The 23,991-nt window shown below is 44.3% G+C and overlaps 3 protein-coding genes across 5 annotated transcripts in view; 2 read left to right on the top strand and 1 right to left on the bottom strand.

Annotated features, from left to right (window-relative positions):
• Positions 1-1,646, top strand: part of vldlr (very low density lipoprotein receptor) — a 64,168-nt gene extending 62,522 nt beyond the window's left edge. For both annotated transcript variants that reach the window (XM_041960833.1, XM_041960832.1), the window contains one exon: positions 497-1,646. In XM_041960833.1, coding sequence (XP_041816767.1) covers positions 497-532 — 36 coding nt within the window. In that variant the 3' untranslated portion in view covers positions 533-1,646. The remainder of the gene's footprint in view (positions 1-496) is intronic.
• Positions 1,647-4,455: 2,809 nt separating this feature from the next.
• Positions 4,456-10,441, top strand: kcnv2a (potassium channel, subfamily V, member 2a). Its single transcript, XM_041960776.1, has 9 exons — positions 4,456-4,593; positions 5,006-5,137; positions 5,884-6,062; positions 6,174-6,345; positions 7,514-7,705; positions 9,046-9,300; positions 9,393-9,509; positions 9,598-9,723; positions 10,163-10,441. Exons 1-9 carry the CDS (start codon positions 4,456-4,458, stop codon positions 10,439-10,441), a joined length of 1,590 nt encoding a protein of 529 aa, XP_041816710.1.
• A 1,274-nt stretch (positions 10,442-11,715) lies between these two features.
• Positions 11,716-23,778, bottom strand: pum3 (pumilio RNA-binding family member 3). Of its 2 annotated transcripts, XM_041960286.1 has the most exons (19): positions 23,714-23,751; positions 23,042-23,169; positions 22,691-22,758; positions 20,088-20,303; positions 19,555-19,741; positions 19,351-19,426; positions 18,738-18,831; positions 17,716-17,782; positions 17,332-17,506; positions 17,062-17,165; positions 16,855-16,933; positions 16,491-16,589; positions 16,236-16,289; positions 15,895-15,975; positions 15,565-15,707; positions 15,213-15,435; positions 14,651-14,738; positions 14,153-14,243; positions 11,716-12,981 (listed from the first exon to the last, which is right to left on the bottom strand). In XM_041960286.1, the coding sequence occupies exons 3-19, from the start codon at positions 22,755-22,757 to the stop codon at positions 12,852-12,854; spliced, it is 1,974 nt and encodes a 657-aa protein (XP_041816220.1). In that variant the 5' UTR covers position 22,758; positions 23,042-23,169; positions 23,714-23,751; the 3' UTR covers positions 11,716-12,851. The 2 variants fall into 2 exon arrangements, with proteins under 2 accessions (XP_041816220.1, XP_041816219.1); XM_041960285.1 differs by lacking the exon at positions 23,042-23,169 and having other exon boundaries at positions 23,714-23,778.
• Between the last annotated feature and the right edge of the window lie 213 nt (positions 23,779-23,991).

The raw sequence follows: 23,991 nt of genomic DNA, 5'->3' as shown, positions 1-23,991 counted from the left end.
TGAGCAGCTGTGCAGCATGAATGATTTCCTCCTGACAGAGCGAATGGAGACGGTATGTTAATGAACTCTGCTCTCACCCTGACCTTGTGCCCTTTAGTAATCCTTAGTGCATTGTTGGCAGTCTACAGAGCACATCTCTCTGTACACAGATTAAACAGATTAACCTAAGCCTGGCCAGAGCCACAAGATGGACACAAACCTCTGCCGGCGCCCTCCCAGCTGCAGCAGACATCTCTGTTCTTTCAGACGGGGAGAAGGCAAAGAGAGCAGAATAGTTGCAACACCTCCAAATGAACACATTGTTGTTTTTAGCCTTCCCTTTGCTTGCAAATTCAACAAACTACATGCAACATGTCAATTATTTAACCTTAGTGGTGTTTGTAGCTGTGTTTTCACTTTGGACAGACAGTTTCCAGCTGCTACCAGTCTTCATTCAACGTTTAATGAAGCCATTTCTTTCCCTCTCCTCCCCCTCCCTCCCTCTCTATGTCTGCAGATTTCTATAGTGAGCACAGATGACGATTTATCATGATCGTCTGGATCTTTTTGCTTTTTACGGCAACACATAGCGTTGCGTGGAGCCTCCTCGTTCCCATGCCGACGGTTGTCCGTAGCAGCAGCAGCCCTTACAGTACGACCACATGCCTTCTGAAGTGCATTATGACCTGCGGAGATGATGGCCGGAAGAAATGTTATTTATTATGTGAATACTACAATGAATTATGTGTCATAACTGTTTTCACTCAGTGCGTCCAAAGTGTTTTGATTTTTTTTTTTCCTTTTGGTCCTCGTTATGTTCGGACCTCAGACAGCTTCCTGTCCCTCTTAAAGGAGTCTGACATCATCTTTTCACAGCATATGAGCGAAACACGGTGAATGTCCGCAATTTGATCATCTCTTCTGGGACTTTCTGTGTTCAGACTGAACCCAGAAGAATGACAAGAGGACCGTGTTTCTCTTGCCGAACAGATCGACTCTGCTGGACTGGATTTAAAAGTGGATCTGAGCTGTCAGTATCCCATGTGACACGTGTTAAAGACAGCGTGAGGTGGAGTGAGGTGTTCATGGGGGATCTTGGTCCAAATTTTATTCCTTGCCTACTTTGATTCAACAGGCTCAGATGTGTGAATATTTATGTACCATCATGGTTGGAGCAGTAATATCCAAGATGTAAGTTTTCTTTCTTAATTTGTTTTTATTTTTTATTGTGTTTTCTTTTCAATGGTACTTCCTGGAGTGCATTCTTACAAGCTCTTTTTTCAATCAGTGTTTATTATTATTATTATTATTGTTATTATTAAGGCTGTGTAAGGATCACCATGGTTACAGCATTTGTAAACATTGTATATATTTACCCATTATCCCTCAAAGACATGACGGTCAATCAGGACTCTCTTCAATGCACTTTGATCAAATGTTCCTTGTGTAAATAAGATTGTATACATTTGACTTGAAATCAATTTTTTGCTATGGTTGGGCATCGTACCAGGGTTAGAGCTCAGATGTATTTAACAAGAAAGAAAAAGCTGAAAAATGGGGAAAAAAACAACACAACTGAATTTGGTAAAACTATTTTGTATGTTTGTGTGCTGTTGCTGTGAACTTTTTCTAGCCTTGTACAGTGAGGGGGAACACTATTAAAACTTATTAAAGCTCTGTATCTGTGAAGAAACTGATTTGCAACAAACTTGAGAATTAAAACCTAATCCACAACGTTGTTCAAAACATGGACTCGTGTCTTTTCTATAGGGTCCAAAGGGTGCCCTCAGACTGGTGTAGTGCTTTAGTTCTAATGAAGGGAAATCTTAATGCAGTGGGTTACAGTAATATTTTGGACAGCTGTGTGCTTCCAACTTTAGCATGACAATGCCCCCAGTGGTGGAAGAAATGCTCCTTAGAGCAGGCATGTCAAACTGATTCCATAAAGGGCCGTGTGGCTGCAGGTTTTTGTTCCAACCAAGGAGGAGCACACCAGGCCAACCAGTCAACATCATCGGATCACTTGGTTATCAGCTGAAGACTGAGATCAGCTGATTAATTGATTCCAGCCAGGTGTGCTCCTCCTTGGTTGGAATGAAAACCTGCAGCCACACGACCCTTTATGGAATGAGTTTGACATGCCTGCCTTAGAGTATAGATCCTTTATGCAAGTGAAAGTACTAATACAACAACCTGAAACCACATCAGAATCCTACTTAATACATGAGTGTTGCCCTATTATCAGCAAACTGTACTGAAATGGGAAAAAGACTTCCTGCTATAAACAGTCTTTGTGGCTGATATGTTATTGTATATTACATTACATAGTTAGTACTGATGCATCAATATGGAAGTATTAGTATTTCACTGTTTGAGATACTTTTATAAATATAGTCCAGTAGCTTTGTCCAGTGGCTTCCAACCTATGAACCAGGCCGATTTCCAACGAGTCACAATATAAGAGTGATATAAATTGAAAAAATGTGACAGAGGAAAGTACTCGGGTAAAGTACAAGAACCTCAAAACTGGACTTAAGTGCACTATTTGAATAATGTGCATGTGAACAAAGGAATGGTTTTCCCACTTTGGTGTGGAGGACCTTGACTGTCCTGCACACAGTCCTGACCTCAGCCCCATCCAGCACCTTTCAACATGAACTGGAACACTAACTGTGAGCCCGACCTCATCACCGAACAGCAGTGTTTGACCTCAGTACTGCTCTTGTGTCAGAATCAGGCAAATCCCTGCAGCCAGATTCTAAGAGCTGGTAGAAAGACCAGAAGAGTGGAGGCTACAGAACATTACTGGTGTTCAGGTCTCCACATTTTGGTCATATAGTGTAATTTGCTTGCTGCACTTTGACATTTTGGTTAGTGTTGCTGCTTCAAGGGAATCTGGTGACTTAACTTGACAAAACTCTAGTTTGACTCTGGTGACTCGTGGCTTAACGTGGCCTTTAGCCTTTTGACTTGGAGTAACTTGACATTCTTCCAAACCCAGAGACTGAAAAAATGTTATTAAGAAGAGTGATTGAGGAACATTTAGTCAAACTACCACTAACCCGAGGTCAAGGAGAAATTTTCACTGCAAACTGTTCATTTAAATGCTACGAGGATCAGAGAAGGGCAGGTCAAGAATTTTAAACTGCAAATAAGATCACCTGGCCCCAAACCTCACAGATCTGTTCAATGTAAAACCCCCACTTCCTCTGTGCATCCAGCACACGGCTCCATCTCTGCAAACACCCACTGCTCCTGACTGGTCGAGGCCGGATCACGTCAGCTGAGGGACGAACAGGAGCGTGAACAGGTGTTTGTGAAGTTAAGGAAGTGGGTCGAGGCGGTAAGTCCTTTTATTTGGAACGAGTCCGGCTCCATCCGTTCATTATCCCTGTTTAACTACAGCAAGGATTAATCTCCACCTTTCTGACTGCTTGATGGGACAAACTAGTCAAACACACACTTGGATGTGAAGGTCTAAGTAATGCCTGGTGTACAATAAAACAAAATAACAATGATTCAGCATGTTCTCACACTGACAACATGAAATCCAACCAAACTAAATGAAGCCAAACCCCAACACAGTCTTTCAATCATACTATGTTCTATGGAAAATACGTTTCACAGCAGGTGCCTTGCTGGCTTTCCAGTATTGTTTTACATGAATCATATGTAATATCAGTCTAACCTGGTTATCCTCCACATCATTTCTTTACAGGAATTAACAGCCGACAGGATACTTTACCAAGAAGTTCTCACTGACTCTCTCAATACACACATATTTACCCATTATCTCTCAAAGACATGACACTCATTTAGGACTCTATCTAATGCTCTTTGTTCAGATGTTCCTGCTATGGTGGGAGCATCATACCAGGGTTAGGGTTCTGTAACTTTTCTAACCATGCTAGCGTATTTAAATATCTCCACAAATGGATAGTTTGACAGGAAATTGCATACAGAGGTAGTATTGTCTTTGTTAGCATTTAGCTCAAAGCGCAGCCTCACAGGCTCAGTAGCACGGATGTAGTCTTGTTCCGTTGTTTTGCCACCTGTCTGCACGGCCATGCAGGGAAAGCACGGAACATCTACTCATTTGTGGTTGGCTGAAACTATCCCGGCCAGCCCCTGATGTCCAGATTTGTCAAGTTATAAGATGTTGGAGTAAGTGGGAGGAGGGAGAGAGAGAGAGAGAGATCATGAGATGGATAAAAGAGGATAATAGCACCCAGATCATCTCAGTCAGCTGCATTAGATGACGAGAGTCACTACTACCTCATTTCTGTGTGTGTGTGTTGACCTGATATCTGTATGAGTTTTTAGGTGAATGTGTGTGATGCAGATTTTGTGTGAAAGATGCCAGCTCTGCGTGTGTGTGTGTGTTTGAGTGGTAGGTGGTGTTAGAGTTGCCAGACGTCTCTCCATGCAGGTTAATTGATTTAAAGGTTATGCACGCACACACACTGAGCGGCGACCATGTTGACCCAGCTCAGAGCCCGCAGCAGGAGTTTGTTCCACAGCTTCAAGTCCGGCAGCCGGACTCAAGCGGTCCCGGAGCCGGCCGACTATCTGGACTTCAGCAGCCGCTGTGTTAAGCCATGGAGCTCCATGCAGGTCAGACACTTCATGTAACTTGTGTTGTTTATTTGCACCAACTGCTCTATAAGCTGCTCTTTACTTTGCAGGATTTTGTCTTCAAAAGAGAGTAAAAATCCCAGATTTGAATATTTACTTGAGCAAGTTTAAATCCTGAGAGCAAAAATGATTATTTTATCAGTGAGTGAATGGATAAATCAAAGAAGCTGCTCACAAATTTTACTGTTATATGATATTTTTAGGGCTGCTGCTTCTTTTTTCTCTAGTTTTCTCTCTTCTTTAATTTTTATATTCCTCATGATTTTTCTATTTCATACCAAGTATTTCATCTGCCATCTTAGTCTGATCATTTCTTTATATAATCTCATTCATTCTGAAAGAAGCTTGAAATGCTGCATACATCTACATCGGTTTTGTTTTGTTTGCGAAGGATCTGGCCAGAGACATCTATGATATATATGCTGAGTATGAAGATGAGGAGGATGGATTCCCGGTGTCTCCCTCACACCTGCTGCTCTCTCCAACCAAACACCTCACTCTGAACATCAACGTTGGAGGAACGGTAACTGAAAAACCAGACTGATCGCCTTTCATCACTCGCTCACGTCGAGCAGGCTGCAGATTATCCACCAGGGGGAGCTGGTCAGTCATTGAAATTATACACCCGCACCTTCATCACCAGCACCACCTGTAAGGAAGAAAAGTAACAGCAGCTGCAGCCTCAGCCTGCAGATGGAGTATGTGGATGTCGCCTCCTACAGGCAAAGAGAGGAATAGCTACAGTAATTGTAACTCTTGTGCCACCTGCTGGCAATGCATGTTACATCTGCAGGCTCTTTCTCTCTCCAGCTTTCCTCTGGAGTCTATCCAGCAAAAACATTACGTATTTCTGGTTCCAGCCTCTCAGATGTAAAAGATTTGTAACTTTTCTCTTTTTATGCCAAATTGAAAACTTATTGGGATTGGATAAACCAAGCAATGAGACGACATGACCATGGACTCAATTGTGATGGTAGCTCTTCACTCTGTTTTCAACATTTAGTAGACTTCATAGAGTAGAAAGACTGATTAGATTATGAAATGACTGTTAATTAGTCAAGTAGCCTATATTTATGTGAACTGGTTAATGACAGTTGTTATCTTCAGGTCAGCTATTGTACTCCACAGCTATGATACGTTTTCACCCTCGCTGTGCTTTTGAAAAGCCTCGTACTGTGTTCCCTGCTCGTTCAAGTCTCTTTCCGCTCTTCTTTTTCAGCAGTTTCACTGCTCACTGTCTCCTCTCTCCTCTGTCTTCCTCTTCTGCAGATGTACTACTTGCCCTACAGCTTAGCTGCCAGGTATCCAAAGACCAGGATTGGCCGGTTGGCCACGTGCAGGGACCACAGCAGGAAGCTGGACCTGTGTGACGACTACATCGTCCAGAGCAACGAGTTCTTCTTCGACCGCGACCCTAAAATCTTCCACAACATCTTCAACTTCTACAGGTGAAATACATACTGTGCACACACATATACTACAAATAGTGCTGTGCAAGAAAATACTTGAATTGAGAGACATTGTGGGGCCTGTTGTCCTGTCTCTGTCCCCTCCATCAGAACTGGAGTGTTATGCATTAGAGACGAGCTGTGTCCCCGCAACTTCCTGGAGGAGATAAACTACTGGGGCGTCAGAATCAAAAACAGCCAACGCTGCTGCCGCATCTCCTTTGAAGAGAGGCAGGACGAGCTGAGCGAGCAACTGAAGATACAGCGGCAGCTGATAGCAGAGGTAGGGTGGTGGGTGCAGTTCACACATGGGTAAGGGCTGCAGGTGAGAGAAGCCTGAAAACTTGCTGAAGATAGCCTGGATCCAGATCTCTGAGTCACGATCAGCATGTCCAGGTTTGTCTTCAGATCCTCCGGCGCTGTTCTGGTGAACAGTCTGAGCCTTTCTGTGGGGGACTAAAGTCTGACATCATCAGACTGCGTCAGAGACAGACCTCCCTCCCTGTGCCCCCCTGCTGTGTTTGGTGCTAGTTAGCAAACGTCAACATGCCAAACTGGTCCATATGGTAGACATGCCAAACATCAGAATGCCAGCTTGTTAGCACGCTGATGTTAGCATTTAACCCAAAGCACCGCTGTACTACAGTACAGCCTCACAGAGCTGCTAACATATAAAGAGATGTGAGTTAGCATGCAGTATTAGCCAACACAGGCTAATGAAGACAGATCGGACATGCTTGCTTGCTAACGTGGACCAGGAGGAGAGGACTTGTCCTGTGCTGCATGTTGTGTCTTTGTCCCTCCATCAGGACAGCTCCCGCTGCATCAGAGCTCAATGCAAAGATAAAAACATACTTTTCTCACTTGCCTCCAGCCGTATTTATCAGTGCATATAAGTTTTTTCCTCCAGGTGTTGAATACCTGCATCCACACTCTTTTTATCCCCTCCAGGCTCCATGTGTTTAAAAGTGCTGCAAATAAAAATGTGAAGAAGTGATCACCCACTGGCTCCACTCTTTCAGCACGTTGGTGTTTTCACCTGTGAGATTTTCTCAGTAATCTTGTGGCTGACTCAGGGTCTGCCTGACCTACATTACAAATCACCGCTCCGCTGTCTTGACAGATGGAGAGTGGAGAATAAGCTTTTTCTTGGCACAGATTTACACAGATGTTTCCATCACAGAGGTCCCACTCTCATGTTTGTTGTGCCAGTTTCCTCCCTGCTGTGTTTTCTTGATGTTGAGCTTTTAGTTCTGTAATTCAGTTTTGTTTTGTGATCTGGACATTTTGTTTGAAATGCTTTTATAAACCTTTAACCCTCATTTCTGACTTACATCCAAACTGCATTTTCTACGCTGAGTGTTCTGTGTTCCTGTGTTTTTGTGGCAAAGTGATTTATCCTTGATGAAATGACATATTCCAGAAGAAAACTGTGTTTCTGTGTCCTCCAGGTGGAGATGGAGGAGAACGAGGAGTTATTTCACGGCATGGCGTTCGGGCCCGCCCGGAGGAAAATCTGGAACCTGATGGAGAAGCCGTTCTCCTCTGTCACTGCTAAGCTGATGGGGGTCGCCTCCTCCATGTTTGTGCTGGTCTCGCTGGTCGCCATGACGCTCAACACTGTGGAGGAGATGCAGTACAAGGTGTGTGTTTTACTTGGTGTGTGTTAGAGGGAGAGAAAGGGGGGGGGGGGGGGGGGGGGGGGGGGGGGGGTAAGAAGAAGTGCTCTGAGCAGATTATTGACATCCTTTCATCTGTTGCACTGGTTTGCTGTCACAGTCGGCTTATTTACCTGCAAGTTAAGAAGGAGATGATGGTGGTTACAATATGACCAATATGACAACTCTTCAATTTGAAGACAATGAATAGCTGCACAGAGGATGCGCAGTGGCAGGCAAGTTTAGTCAAAATGTCTGTTTTCCAGAAGTCACGAAGTTAAAGATGACTCATTTCTTTAGCATTTTAAGCAAGATTACTTTTTCATTTCCTACTTTTAGAGTTTTAAAATAGCAAAAAAGTGATGTCTGAGGCAACAGTTTGGTCACCCTGCATGGTCAGCAAACACCTCCTTTGACAACTATCACAGCTTATAAAGGCTTTTTTTAGCCAGTTCAGGGATTTCATTTCTTGTTTGGGGGATTTTCACCCATTCTTCCTTTCAAAAGGCTTCTAGCTCTGTGACGTTGCTTTTTGAGGTCTGTCCACAGGTTTTCAGCAATAAGGCCACGGCAAAACCGTGAGAGAGCCTGTGCCTCTTGAGGTAGTCCATTGCGGATTTTGAGGTGTGTTTAGGATCATTATCCTGTCCTCTTTTCACCTTCAGCTTTTTTAAAGATGGTGTGATATTTGCTTCCAGAATTTTCTGGTATTTAATTGAATCCATTCTTCCCTCTACCAGTGAAATGTTCCCTGCATCACTGGCTGCAACACAAGCCCAAAGCCTGATCGATCCACCCTCGTGCTTAACCGTAGGAGAGGTGTTCTGAACCCCTTTTCTCCACACGTACCTTTACTCATCGGGGTTTTAATTTTTACTTGTTTCCAAAATGCATCAGGCTTGTTTAGATGTTCCTTTGCAAACTTCTGATGCTGAAAGGTTTTCTTCTGATGACTCTTTCAAGGAGCCCGTGGCTGCTGATTGTTGGACCGAGGTTTGAGGAGTCACAGTTTTTCTAAAGCTTAGAAATCTGCATCACCTGGCCTTTCCTAATGAAGACTATCAACAAGCCGTAACCCTGACAAGCTAATTAAAATCTGACCTTGGTGAAACCTTTGCATGGTGCTCTTTTCCTTTCTTTCAATCTCAAATTGTACAAAACAAAAATAATACACTATCTCTGCTCCTGTGCCTTTCAAAGGTCAGTCCAGCTTCTCCATGCTGGTGTGTGTCACTGTCAAAAACATTATTGTAGATTTATTCTTAGTAATGGGATTCAGCCAAACCAGGATTTCTACTGTTATTCACGGTTATTTCCTCCTCCAGACGGCGTCGGGCCAGCCCAGCGGCAGATTCTATGGCGAGTATGTCGAGACGTCCTGCATCACCTTCTTCACCCTGGAGTACCTGCTGCGCCTGGCGTCCACCCCCGACCTCAAGTGTTTTGGACGCAGCGTGCTGAACACCGTCGACCTGGTCGCCATCCTGCCGCACTACCTGCAGATGGCCCTGGAGCACTTCGAGGACGAGGACATCCACCCGCACTCGGGGGACATCGAGACCGTGGCGCGTGTCGGAAAGGTAAAAGGGGGCCGATGGGAGGCGTGATGATGAGATCTTTTTTTCGTCTCACCCGTATTTATTGGTTCTTCTGTGTTTGTTCTTGTTGGCAGATGGGTCAGGTTCTGAGGATCATGCGTCTGATGCGGATCTTCAGGATCTTGAAGCTGGCTCGCCACTCGACGGGCCTCAGGGCCTTTGGCTTCACGCTGAGACAGTGCTACCAGCAGGTCCGACTCTACAGCTGGTGTAAAATGAGCCAATCCTGGGGATATATCAGAAGAGAGGGTTAAAACTGAGATGTGTTTGTGTGTGCAGGTGGGCTGCTTGCTACTCTTCATCGCTATGGGCATCTTCATGTTTTCGGCCATGGTGTACACTGTGGAGCATGACGTTTACAACACCAACTTCACCTCCATGCCGCACGCATGGTGGTGGGCTGCTGTGAGTGGACGGACACATGACAAACTATAGAAAACCGTCAGTGGTCCTGCTTTCTGTCTGTCCCCTGTGACCTACATGTTAAAATCCTCTGACGCCACTGCACCCGGCACTCTCTGGCAGTGTTTAGAAAAAGGAAAAGTTAGAAATAAGTTAAGAGCAGCTAAAAATTTGGGCACAGAAACGCAGCCAGTGCGCTGCGAGGTGAGCAGCATCGGCACCATATTAACCTCCATACTCTGTGTTTTCCTGGAGGATTAAAAAGTGAATCCACTAGGAGGCAGATCAGCGGCAAATCCTGCCTGATAACACCAAGATCCGTCCTGAGAATTTAGGATTTTTATGCAGCATAAAAATACACAAGAATGGAAGCACCAGAAGAGATCACTTTACTGTTGCCTGTTGATTTGGTATATTCTGGTTTTCTCTGTCGTCCCCTCAGGTGAGTATTTCCACCGTCGGCTACGGCGACATGTTCCCTGAGACCAACCTGGGCCGTATCTTAGCCTTCGCCTGCATCTCCTTCGGCATCATCCTCAACGGCATGCCCATCTCCGTCCTCTACAACAAGTTCTCCGACTACTACACCAAGCTTAAGTCCCACGAGTACACCGCCGTCGCCAAGGCCAGAGGGAAGGTGCACTTCGCCAGGAGGGCAGCAAAGAGGTTGGCAGAGTACTGCGAGGACGTCGTTCAGCCGAGGACGTCCCGCCTGCAGTGAGCCTGGTTGTGGGTTTCCAGGTCTACAGTGAGATGTGATCAGGACTGCAGAGACCGCCACTTTATCATGTAATAGAACTGGAAATGAACCTGTGGCATTCTGCACAGGGTGTTATACCATTAAGAGCCTGTGACAGGAAGAGTCTGCAGGACTCACCAATCACCTGCAACTGTCTGGAGCTCAGTCGACACACACACTCTGGAGGTCAGGACTGTGTTAGTCCTGAAGGAACACTTAATTATGCATCCCCCCACCCCTCCATCCACTTTACCTGTTTATTCCTGTTAAGCCTTACCCAGCATGCACTGGGACAAAGGTAGAGAAATACCCTCTGAACCAGGTTTGGGGTAAACTGAAAAACAAACGAGTCTTAGTCCATGTTTTAATTTAATTTAGTTGCCAAAATGCTACACACTCATCCCAATGCTGTTCCAATCTACATACATCTCTGCTAAAGCTATCTGGACCACCATCATCACGGACCTCTACTCTTCCTCCATCCACACTCATCATCCATTAGTCTCTAAAGCTCACAAGTAATCCAGGATTCAGGAGCGAGCGACAACAGGACTGAAATAAATCATAAGTTGAAGACCCGACATCTGGCCGATGGATATTAGACCTGTTTATCTGCCCCATGCGTCTCTCTCCCTACTAATAAACCTATGTCTCTTTATCTTGTCGTCATAAGTGTGTGTGTGTGTGTGTGTGTGTGCACATACTGCATGACATGTTCAACACTGAATCCCCCAGCTGAACGGACCAGAAGTGAAGTACTGCGATCTTGTACTTCAGTAAAAGTCGAATACCACAGTAAACAAACGCTCTGTTACAAGAAAAGTTCTCCATTTCAATTTGTGATTAAGTACAAAAGCATGAGAATTAAGATAAACTTAAAATACCATCAGTAAAAATACTCATTATGCAGAAAGGCCCATTCCAGAATGGTGTGTATTATAATAATTGTTAAAGCATAAATGTGTTCCTCACTTTAATGCTGAAGCTGTGAAGATGGTTTCTTTCTGCAGTTTATCTGCTGGGATGCTTGTCAATCTATATCTGCTAACTAGTAAAAGGAGCTGTCAAATGTAGTGGAGTAAAAAGCACCATTTTGATGATGTAGCAGAAAAAGGAAATACCATTTACTGAGAACTAGTTCTTTGTTAAAGGCTTACTGACAGACGGAAAGCTACATAAAGAAGCTCACCATTATAATGAAAGCGTTGCATTATTCATCTGGCTGCAAAGGAAGAGATACGATTAAGTAATCAAAGAAATCTTTATTTTGCATTTTTTAGCAGATACATTCTCACTCACAAGGTACAAATCTTAGAAAAAAATCAAACAGGATGGAACATTCAGGACTACTGGACAGTAAGAGGTGTGCTGCTGTTTGTACAGATGTGTGTTCAGCAGGCAGTTAAAGGACGAGCGCACTGAAATGACCATTTAACCTTCAGCCATGTGATGGTTCTGTTAGTTTGTTTTGTACTGAGGGACGGGGAAACCGTTCCTGTTAATCAGATACTGCCCGTACATTTTTCAGTGCTGTGAGCACCAAAATCAAACTCCATTCACCTCAGGCAGAAATCTCAAAGACTGATATCTCAGACAAATAAAACCAAAACTATCTGCGTGGATAGAGAGCATAATGTGGCGGCGATGACAAGGGCAGAAGGACCCTGTGAAGCTTACTCAGCTCGACTGCAAAGAGAACCAGACCTTTGTTTTCAGACTTCTTTGTCTGATCGCATCATGGCAGGAAGTCTCTCTGGTTCACGATCAGCTCTTGTTTCCTCTTGCTGTCAACACAAACTCAACACTTGAAAAATAGAGATGTTTGTTTCACTTTAAAAGCCTTGAGAGGGCAGAATTCTCCTTTTCACCAGCAAAGCTTTTAATGTGAAAGCACTGTTGAGTTTCACCAACAGTAGCTTAACAGTGATTGAGCAAACTGTGAAGGCCAAGTGTTTAGAAAGAGAACAGAATATAAGTTAAAGAAACTCAGAGTAGTTAAGTATGTGACTGCATGGTTGTACTGATACAATTATTACAGTAGAATTATTTGACGATTTACGTTTCATGTTCAGTTAATGTAAAACTGGCAAATGAACGCAGTCTCACAGGTCTCATCTGTGTATTTCAACTTGTTTTCATAGCATCACGTTTTATTCCAAACACCTTCCTACACCTACACCTATCATTATTAACAGAATTCTCAACATTTCCACACAGTCACGTCCTCTTTTCCATCGGGGATAAAATGACACCACAGTGTTCCAGGTTCACTTCCTGAAAACCTTCCCAGTTGCAGCTCGCTGTCTTGTAGGCGCTTTGTGGAAAAAGAAAGGAGTCCTGCACAGGAAGTGATGCGTTCAACATCCCCAGTTCGATCGAAAATAAAAGGTCTCTACTTGTTCAGATTCTCCAGCAGGATTTCAGCTCCTTTGTTGTTGCTGATGCCGCGGAGCTCTGATTTGATGGACTCCAGCGCCGCCTTCACCTCCGCCCCCACAGACTTGTCACAGCTGTTCAGGAGGCTGCACACAAAAACACAGGCAGTGAGCACGTACCCAAATGTTTCTTTCCTACATGCTTCAACTGCTCAAGAAGTTCAGCATTTTTGACAATATCACTTTATCAACAACAGGATGTATAGAAACATGTGCAGCTCATGTGCTTGGCCGTTTGATTTGGTTGCTAACCATTTCTAGTTAAAGGGTCAGTTCACCCACATACTGGGCTCTATATTCATGCTGGCATGCACCACAGTTTCGCACTGGCAAACTGGTCCTGGACTTGTGTTCTATAACATTTTGGTGTGGTGAAAACACAGCACCCCTAAACCTAAACCTCCCTAAAAAAAAATCACACAAACCCCTTCTTCATGTTTAATTCGTCGTACCACTTTTATTCTAGGCTTTGCACCAGCTGACATTTGATCACATGGCAAATAAAGTTTTATTTGGTATTAAGACAGAACAAAGATTAATGAGTGATGCTGAAGGCCTTTCCTTTACTGACTCTTTACAGCCGTCTGAAGGCAGCAGGTCTCTGTTCCATCTCTAACTGGAGTGATGCTGCAAGCTGTCAAGCCAAAATTACACAAATAACTGTGCAACCAGCACCAAACTGTTGTAAAGTAAGCATAGAAACGTCTGTGCTTATGTGCACATCAAAGGTATATGATATAGACACACTGAAAGCAATTCATGCAAGTCCATAAGAAATCATATCAGTTAAAACTTGATTTGATAATAACCCCTTCAGGACCGTCCGTCCCTTGGCATCTCAACCCAAAACACTGAGTAACCAAAGCAACAGATGTGAGCTTCACTTTCTTTTTAACAAGTCTGGCCAAAGTGTCGCCTGGAGCGCTGCACTTGAATACAGGTAGACGATGGGATCACCAACATGATTCAACAGAAATCCTGTTAACGTGGGATCAGAGCAGTGAATGTGATTGGCCATGACTGTCACAGCCTTTGACACAACACCTATAAGGTAAAGCGATGTACAGCATTCTTTCTGATCCCAGCTGGTAAAAACAACACAACACTGTCGACCCTGAATAACAGTTTTCTCCAGAACTGCGGATGAAATAGTCCATATTAACACTGATGACAGACAGGCTGTGGATTATCAGGAGACAGTCAGGAAGCTGTCTTTCTGATTCTTCTCAGTGTTTAAAGCGTGTGTGCATACACTGACCTGCAGAGCACCATGGCTCCTCTGTTGACTTTGACCCAGCTCTTCAGTTTGTCTGTTCCCACTGTGTCCACCAGTATCCTGCCAAACCGCTCTGAGAGGGCGAGCGAGGCAGACATCAACAGGGAGAAGGAGAGAAAGAGAGAGAGAGACAGAGAACGTCAGTGATTTCAATGTAATTTGGTGGGAAGTTGGACAATGGAGCATCAGTTTGTGGTGGCTGGCGCCCTCTTATGGCCATTAAATTCATCTGACACTTTCACAATGACCCCTGAACTGTGTTTCAGGCATACAGGCAAAATCCTCTGTATGACATTCCTTCTGTTTTTTGTCATCATCACGTTCATCCTGATGGTTAGAAGAGTCTTTAATGATTCAGCAAATACAGCTGTGCATGTGGTCAAACAATCTTCTGGGTTTATTAAGGATCAACAGGATCAACAACACTAAAGCCTTAGCACGGTCCTTTAACTCACAGATTTTGGTTGTGTGTCTGTTTACCTTCTTTGCCGGCCTCTGCCAGCATCATGTCCTGCTCTATGAGCCATTTCAGCACCAGGTGTCCTGCTGGATGCTCGGCCATGTGAAGCTGCAGCAGAAATACAAACCGAGAGTGACGAACAGCAGACGAGACGACCGACAAACGACCGTCTCAGGACAAACTGGCCTTTAGCTGGATTACGTTCGGCTGAGGAAAACTAGAGGAGCACTCAACCGAGGTCAACAGTCCACTCTTCTATGATGTGCAAATCTGCATATTCACTGTTACTGCTCCTTCTCGTGAAGAGTTTGTTAACATTAGAATGTGAGGAAGTACATTATTAGCTGCATGATATGTGTATATTTACGTAATGTTCATGTTTGTAGGTAATGTTTACATTTTCACCATGTTAGTTAAGCCTGTTAGCATGCTAATATTGGCTAATTAGCATCAAACACAAAGCAGTTTCTTTTGCTGGGTTGGAAAATTGCTACATACAGATACATCTACTGCTGCTCTGTGTTTCCATTTCTTACATAAACTTGGCATTAATCAGTCATGAAACCAGTCACACTACCCCACCTGTCCGCTTGTCCCTCCTGGCACTAACTCCTGATTGGCCAGCTGAGCCACGGCCGTCATGGCGGGCCGCAGGTCCCCGCAGGCCGACGCCAGGATGTCACTGATGGTGACGCTGGTCGCCTTGTCCATCACCATGGTGTCAGCGTTGGCACGGAGATACTCCAGCAGCGGCGGGGAGATGACTTCCAGCAGCTCCTTCCTACGAGTTGCCATGTCCTTTTTACTGAGGAGAGGAAGACAGACGGGATGTTCATTCTGGGTGGTTTCTCATCAGGCAGCTGTTTGTTTTACTTCATTTCTAACAAAATCAACTAATGAAGAGGTGAAACTTTAGTTTCACCTCAGTTGTTACCTGTGTGCGTTTCCGTCTCCTTTCTCCAGCACCTTGATGATCTCCGGCAGCAGGTGAGCAGGGTCTCTGGGGCTCAGCAGGTACAACAGAACCTTCTTACCGTATTTATTACTGATGACCTCATCCAGAGACGACAAGATCTCCTGAACAGGCAGAAAATAGATGTTGAGGTGAGATGAGAGTTTTGCACAATAACTACAACTTTTTACACATCTTCAAACTGATGATCATGACCTGACTGCTTCCTCTTTTTTGGGGAAAACTACAGTCAGTTTTTAAATAATCACAAGTGTCACTGAACATGTTCAAACCATGTGACATCAGGCTTACTGAGAGCACGGCCTGTCTGACCAGCTTGGTGTCGTCCACGCAGTCGAACATGGCCAGCAGCACCAGGTGGCCGAACTCCCCCTGTGGACAAACAACAGTGAGTCACACAAGAGACTTAAAGATCTGAATGAATCTAATGAAGTCTGCACTTCATCTGCACTTCAACTGCTCATTCCAAAGTCCAAAATGTCCTCTAAACTGGTTTAGTGTGGATGTAGTTCTCATGAACAACCCCAGTCAACAGTTCAGACCTTTGATCACTCAGTGTCTGATCTTGTCTAATATCCTCTGAGCTTGTTTCTATGAATGAATGAATGAAAGGAGCAGCACTGAGAACTCACCGTGGCAAACTTCACCATGTACGTCTTCATAGTTTTGATTATGACTTTTCTGTCCTGAAACATGAAAATAAATAAATAGTTAAACATCCGCTGGGCACCAGACATTTATTTTGCCTCAAAACTTTATTTCTTGTCATTGAAAGGCTAATGATGTGATGTGACACAGATACGTGACTATGAAGTGTGGAAAGTGCCAGTCTGAGGTTAATGAGTGTGTGAGTGTGTGTGTGTGTGTGTGTGTGAGCGTGGACAAACCTTGGCTGACCCGTGCCATAGACAGTGCATTGCCACTCGTGCTCCGTCGTGTGTGTGAGCCATGTAGACGACCGACTCTCTGATGGACTCGATCATCTCCTGCTCACATCACAACAAATGGACAAAACAAAAGGAAAACATGAGTGATGAATACAGTCAGGACTGAATAAACACATGAGAAGGCTGTAATATTTATAGTGTTATTTGATTTTTGGCTCTTTGAAGCAGTTTTCTTCTTCCCAACTCAAATTTCAGCTGATGTTTTTGCTTTCTTCACTTTGATTTTCTCTTCTTGTACTTTGTTTTATTTCGCTGCTATATTGTCTTTGCAAAACATCATGCAAGATGTCAAAGAGCTCCTCACCGTCCGCTGTTTGTCGGGGGCGAAAAGGAAGAAGTCCAGAAAGACTTTGTGGACCAGAGAGTGTTTTATTACTTGTTCTCTGAAACACAACAACAACAACAACATCGGTTAAATTCTACATGCTAATAAAAGGCCATCAAAGTGAGTGAAAAAAATATTATGTTAATTCAAACTAGATTAAACCAGATAAGAGTTTTCTCCTCTTACTTCTGGGCCATGGGCGTGAGAATCTGCTTCATCTCGTCGATGATGTTGTTCAGCTTGTCCGGGTTCCCCTCTACAACTTTCTCGATAGTGTTACACACTGACGACTGGACACACAGACCAGTCAGTCAGTCAGCAGCAGATATTTCACACACAGAACAGAGTCAAAAAGTCATGCAGAGGCACCACGATGCCATCACGATGGTCAGATTTAATGGGGTAGAATAATGTCTGGAAGCGGCCACACACTGTTGCATGCAGGCATGTGCGTACCTTGCAGACAGTGAAGGTGTTCCCGTACAGCTCCTCGGTGAGCATGAGCCTCTGTGCGAGCACGGCTTTGTCGTTGTAGGCGTACTCGATGATGGACGAGGCGGCGGCGTGGCGAAGCATCGGCCGCACGTGACCTTTAAATGTTTGCATCACTGCCGCCATCAGCTCCTTGTTGCTGTGGAGGAAATACATATACACAGTTTATATACTTGTCCTCACACACACAGACACACACTATTGGAACAACATCTATATAGTTTAACTGGACCAAAGTGAAGATCAACAACACGTGTTTAAACATGCGTTAAAATGAGCTATATAAACAAACTAGCCTGCAGTGTTGCTGAACAAACATGAAGAAGAAACCGATCTGAGCTGACTCACCCGTACATCAGCAGTTTTTTCACCACATGTCTGCCATACTGCGACTTACACAAACCAACCATTTCATCTGTGGGAGACAACAAAGCACCGACAGTTAATGGCTGTTAATTAGCTGCTCTATTCCGATGTCACATATAAACCAGGAGCTGCACTACAGTTCAGCTCTGGATCTTCCATCCATCACGTTCCACACTCAGACGCCACTGATGAGACCTTGATGTGAGCAGGGCACATCGGCGGAAGCATGGGGGGGGTGGAGTTTATGACAGCTTGTATGTGGATAGTTTCAGCGTTCAGAAATAAAGCAACTTGCTAGAAACTAATAAAACTGCAGTCAAATTTGTATTCAACGTGATCCTTGCATTTCTAAAACGTTTTTAGCACATACTCGGGTATACATCTGTTGGCTTTAGGTGGCTAACGTGACAATTCCATTAAGAAATGCCATCTACTGTCAGGAATATAATTCTAACCAAAGTTTGTGTCCCTGACCATCAGCAGGCAGCAGCACAAGCTTTATTAAAGTCCAGGGCTCTGAATCAGTAAGATTGCTGGATGCTTACAGCAAATTGTGCACTTTGGTCTGACAGGTAAGTTTCCTTCTTGGGATAACAAACATTGTCCACACATACAACGTAAAACTTTGTTGTTATCTGCCCTCCCACATCTCACAATGACATGCTCTTATTAAAAGAACACAGATTTCTGATGAAATGTGGCACTACAGCATTTGTTCGGCTGTCAGCATATCAATGACAAGTATGTATGATATTTTTCTTCTCAGAGTTTACTCAGTAAGCTTCAGTTTGTGTTTCACTTTTTGTTTTGTTTCTATTCACTGATGTGGGTTTGTGTTGGGATCGAAACACCAGCTGAAATCTCCAGCTATGAAGCAAGCACGACGATGTCCAATAAAGTGAACATTCGCAAGTGGTAAACATGGGAGTCGCAGACACCCAAACAAACGCAGTAACAGACAGTTACAAAGGCAGCAGAGGAAGAAGCCAAGCTTGTCCGCTTACCTTTGAGCTCCTCAAAAACTTCCTGTCTCTGCTCGTGGCTGCCGAACTGGATGAAACACTGCAGCACTCGAACTGAATCGTGAGCAAACGCCATCTGGAGGCAGGAGAGCAGTCAGACACCACAGTCATCCACATGATCCCAGAACAAACTGCCTAAATGCAACATCACAACAATGCGTGACTCTTGCTGTCTGATGGCTTGTGTTTCTCGAGCCTTCAAACTTCTTTAAGTGGCGTCTGTGTGTTCCCAAGTCTCGGTTATTAACTTAGTAAGTTGAGTGAATGTTAGAACCACTGATAGAACTAACAGACAAACCGACGAAAATACGACATCAGTTGCAGTAAAAACAGAATTATCCTCTGAAGATAAGCTACTCATTGTTAATCAAATAAAAATAAAGCCTTCCTATTGGTACTTTTGCAGATTTTTAAGAGAAAATATAAACTAATTGAGTGGCCTACACAAACTGCATCCACTGAAAAACCAAAGACAATCCTGTCCCATGCTGACTTGATTGACAGGTGATCGAGGGTCATTAAGCTCTGAAGGTGCCAGTCAGGGATTCTGTTGTGTTTGCAGTAAAACAGAAAGAACAGGCAGAGAGAGACTCACCTGTTTGATCTTCCCGTGGATCAGGTCCTGAAGCTCCTTCATCCGTTTCTTCTTCAAGTCGTTGTCGCAATTCTTCCTGTTGACACGCATACACCACCATCAAATGTCACTGAGGAGGCAGCAGCACTCACACCATTCATGCTACAAAGCTTTTGCTACAGCCCTCTTCATCAACACCTCCACTGTGTGTGTGTGTGTTTGTACCTCCTGAGGTCTCCCCACACTTGTTTTGCCTGGCAGATGATCTCAAACATCTCCCTCCTCTCTGCCAGCTGCCTGTTCTTCTTCAGGTCCTTCTTCCTCTGCTGCCTGTTCTTCTTCAGCTCCTCCTTTGTCAGCTCCTTCGACTTTGGCTTAAACTCACCTTTCTTCATCTTCTTAGCCACTGGACCTGACCACGCATACACGCACACACACAACAATCAACAACAACGTTTTGACACTACACTGATAATCATCAAGAAAAGACTCTGAAGCTAAATCCAGGCAGTGGAGGAGCAGGAGTCAAAGTTCAGAGTAAGTTCAGAGCAGGGCAGTGAAACGGGTAACCAAGCACAGTGTGATACAGAGTTATTGCTTTGCCTTCTTTAGATTTTTGTCTTGTGTGTAGCAGAGAGGGATTATAACTACCATTTCACTGTACAACTCTGGGTGGTATAATGATAAATAAATGTACCTGGTACCTTGAGAGGTAAAGGACTGAAATATGCATTGTAATCTGACAGATGTTTTCTCACCTTCACCCTGCTCTTCTTCCTTTTTCATTTTAAATGGCAGCTTCCTCTTCTGCGGCCCCTTGCCGGCTTTGGAGAAAGCAAATTTCTGTTGTTTCTTCGGGCCATCTCCACCCTTGCCCGGCCTGCTCTTCCTCTCTGTGTTGTTGTACGGTTTGGAGGGCTTTTTACCGCCTGGCTTGCTGCCTGGTTTTCCTCCAAGTTTGGCGCCTATGGAATCTGGACAGAGCGAGACATGTCGATGGCCAGTGGACTTAAGTGCTGTGCTTGTACAATACTTGTATTTTACTTGAGTATTTGCATTTTCTGCTACTTCATATTTCTACTCCACTACAAATAAATTTCCAAGATGGCGGCGCGTGCAGACGCAGCGGCTCGTAGCTCCCGTGTTTACGTTTTTGTTTGTTTGTACATGTGGAGAGGCATCAGAACCATAACGGACTACAAGCCGAACACTCAGCTCGCCAGCCACGACCCCACCCTGCCTGACGCCTTAAACAGCTTCTTTGCCCACTTCGACACATCAGGCAGCAGAGAAGTTGCACACCTACCCCGGCTGGAGGAGCAGCACCAGCCCCTCGTCCTGCAGCAGCACCAGGTGACATCCACCCTGAGGAGGATCAACACCCGCAGAGCTGCATGACCGGATAAGGTGTCAGGCAAGACTTTGAGGACATGCGCTGACCAGCTAGCAGGAGTGTTCCTGGACATCTTCAATCTGTTTATGAGTGCCTGAGTGCCTCAAGTCCTCCACCATCATTCCGGTACCGAAGAAGACATCCATCACCTGCCTGAATGACTACCGGCCTGTTGCTTTGACCCCGGTAATCATGAAGTGCTTTGAGCGGATTATTCTCAGGTACATCAGAGACTTCATCCCCTCGGACCTAGACAGCCTTCAGTTTGCCTACAGAGGGAATCGGTCCACAGAGGATGCTGTCTCCATCACCCTGCACACAGCCCTGACCCACCTGCAGCAGCCCAACACCTACGTCAGGATGCTATTTGTAGACTTTAGCTCAGCTTTTAACACCGTCATCCCAGACAAGCTGGCGCTGAAGCTACACACGGTGGGTCTGCCTGCGTCTCTGTGCCACTGGATCAGAGACTTTCTCACCAACAGGCCTCAGGTGGTGAGAATAGGGAACATCACATCATCCCCTCTGGTCCTCAGCACGGGCACGCCACAGGGTTGTGTGCTCAGCCCAGCCCTCTTCACCATGTTTACTCACGACTGTGCTGCCATCCACCCCACCAACACAGTTGTGAAGTTTGCGGAGACACTACAGTAGTGGGTCTAATCTTAGATAACAACGAGACCCACTACAGAGAGGAGATACACCAGCTCACCCAGTGGTGTTCAGCCAACAACCTGGTGCTGAACACAGGGAAGACCAAGGAGGTCATTGTGGACTTCAGGAGGTCCAGAAAGACGGATCACGCCCCCCTCCTCATGGACGGAGAAGTGGTGGAGCGTGTGGACAACATCATGTTCCTGGGCCTCCACATCACATCTGATCTTTCCTGGTCCATGAACACCTCCCGCCTGGTGAAGAAGGCACAACAAAGGCTCTTCTTCCTCAGGAAACTGAAACGAGCTGGACTCTCCTCTCGGTTGCTCGTCAATTTCCACAGGGCCACAATTGAAAGCATCCTCTGCCTCAGTGTGACAGTGTGGTATGGCAGCTGCACGGCACAGGAAAGGAAACAACTGGCACGGGTGTTTAAAACTGCACAGGGCATCGTGGGCTGCCCCCTTCCTGACCTAGACTCTATATATGAAGGCCAGGTCAGGAAGAGGGCAAGATCCATCGCCACGGACCCCAGCCATCCGGGCCACAGACTGTTTGTACCGCTACCATCAGGAAAGCGGTACAGGAACATCCGCACCACCACTAACAGACTGAGGGACAGCTTCTTCCTCAGAGCTGTTAGAGCTATCACCCCCAGCAGCCCCTCACTGCAGTGAGAGACTGTGAGAACTGTGAACACTGCACACTGCACTTTACATCTACACCTCCACCTCCACCTGCACCTTCTGTGTACTCAACTTTTAGGTTCACACATATACTTAACTAATTATATACATTTTAGTATATTGGCACATTTCATTTTCATTGGCATATTTTATTGTCCACTGGTATATTTTATTCTGTCGGTACATATCACTGTGTATTTTTTTTATTCTGTCGGTACATTTCACTGTGTATATTTTATTCTGCTTGTATATTTTATTGCCTTAGTATATTTTCATCCTGTTATATTTTTAATTGCTTTACGAATATTTTTATTGCATGTTGGTTTATTTTATTTTATTGTAGTTATCTTAATTTTATTCTTTCTAGTCTTCTTATCTTTCTTACCATCTGTTCCTAACATGGGGGTTGCAATGAAAATTTCATTGACATGCGCAATGACAATAAAGACTCTTGAATATTGAATCTTGAATCTTGAGAAGCAAATTTTTATATTTGCAGGGCTTTCACTTGTAACAGAGTATTTCAACACTGTGGTGTTACTACTCTACATGTACACTTTTACAAGTATATGATCTGAGTAATTCCTCCACCTCTGCACATATCTGTTTAATGTTAACTACAGCTTACCTTTTCCTTTCTGTGTAAACTTCTTTCCACCTTTAGGAGAAAAGGCTTTTTTGGGTTTGGCCTCCATCCTAACATGCATCCCAGAGAGCGACAGAGAAAAGGGCAACAACAGAAAAACAGACATACAAGGAATCAGAAATCTGGGCTGCAAAACGTTTATATACCAAAAGTATTTCCAGGCCTATTTTGTGACTGGTGCCTCTGTGGCTGAGCGTAAATCTACCTAAGATGAAAGGGAGAGCAGAAATGAAACACCATAACATCTTAGACTGACATATTTGGACAAAGCTGGCAGGAAACTTATTTGTATTTTGTCTGAACACTGGTGTGAGGGGATTAGACTGTGAATACCTGGTGAAATCAAGTATAACATGACCTGATTTCCAAAAGTCAGAAAGTTGAAGATGACAGATCTCTTGAGTTCGGGGTTAGATTTCTCAAAACTCTTGGGGGGTTTGCATGGTGCTCCTTTATACACTCTAGAATTGTTCACACAAAAAACACTAATGTTGCTTAAAATGTTGAAGAGACACACACATAATCTCAGGACCTAAAACAGCAATGAGTGTTAAAGTATATGTGATCACGTACAGGCACTAAACGATGGTATTCCTCACTTGACCCATGCATCCATATTTTATGAAATGCAGAGGGAAATATTATCCTTTTAATCCATTAGACCTGGTTAGCTGTTCTTCATTGTTTATCTACTTTGTAGAGAGAGGCTCAAAACGCAAATAATGCCATTTTTTACAATAAAAGGCAATATTATAGAGTGAGGCCACAGACAAGAAGAAACAAGAAAATAGGCTATCTCTGTCTATTAGCTACTTTACATATACTATACATGGCTAAAGGGTTGGAGTACTTTTTCAGCCGCTAGTTAGCTAATGGCATGTAAAAAATGGATGTCAACAAACATCATTACATTATATCATTATATTGTCGATAATGTCATGCGCTTCTCTGGATTATCTGTACTGTTAACGCGAGAAATGAAAATATATTACTGGTGTTACTCACATTTCAGATGCACACACACGTTATCTCCACTCTGTCCCATGTGCTCTGTAACCAACACGGTTTACGGCACAAAACGTCCAATCAAACTGATCCGTCACTGCCGTAAAGTGTAGGTTGTTGCGACAACTCCTTATTGACGAGAAGTAGTAGAATGTAAACTTTTCCTGTGTGGATATTATCGCATTTGAAATGTCTTTTCAGTCTCAACAACAGTCGCACAGTGTACCGACAACAACGTATAAGATTCTATAACTGTGAGAAGTCTCTGGCTGTCCGTG

Source organism: Chelmon rostratus, chromosome 19, assembly GCF_017976325.1.
Source record: "Chelmon rostratus isolate fCheRos1 chromosome 19, fCheRos1.pri, whole genome shotgun sequence".
Classification (NCBI taxonomy): domain Eukaryota; kingdom Metazoa; phylum Chordata; class Actinopteri; order Chaetodontiformes; family Chaetodontidae; genus Chelmon; species Chelmon rostratus.
The sequence above is the reverse complement of the archived record's forward strand: the minus strand, read 5'-3'. Positions and strand labels throughout refer to the sequence as shown.

Coding starts and splice junctions, on each gene's coding strand:
- pum3 (XM_041960285.1), bottom strand. Junction 19,427..19,554: donor GTGTGGGGAGACCTCAGGAG/GTACAAACACAC, acceptor GCGTGTCAACAG/GAAGAATTGCGACAACGACT. Junction 16,290..16,490: donor TATGGCACGGGTCAGCCAAG/GTTTGTCCACGC, acceptor TTCATGTTTCAG/GACAGAAAAGTCATAATCAA.
- kcnv2a (XM_041960776.1), top strand. CDS start 4,456: ATGTTGACCCAGCTCAGAGCCCGCAGCAGGAGTTTGTTCCACAGCTTC. Junction 6,346..7,513: donor AGCGGCAGCTGATAGCAGAG/GTAGGGTGGTGG, acceptor TGTGTCCTCCAG/GTGGAGATGGAGGAGAACGA. Junction 9,301..9,392: donor CCGTGGCGCGTGTCGGAAAG/GTAAAAGGGGGC, acceptor TCTTGTTGGCAG/ATGGGTCAGGTTCTGAGGAT.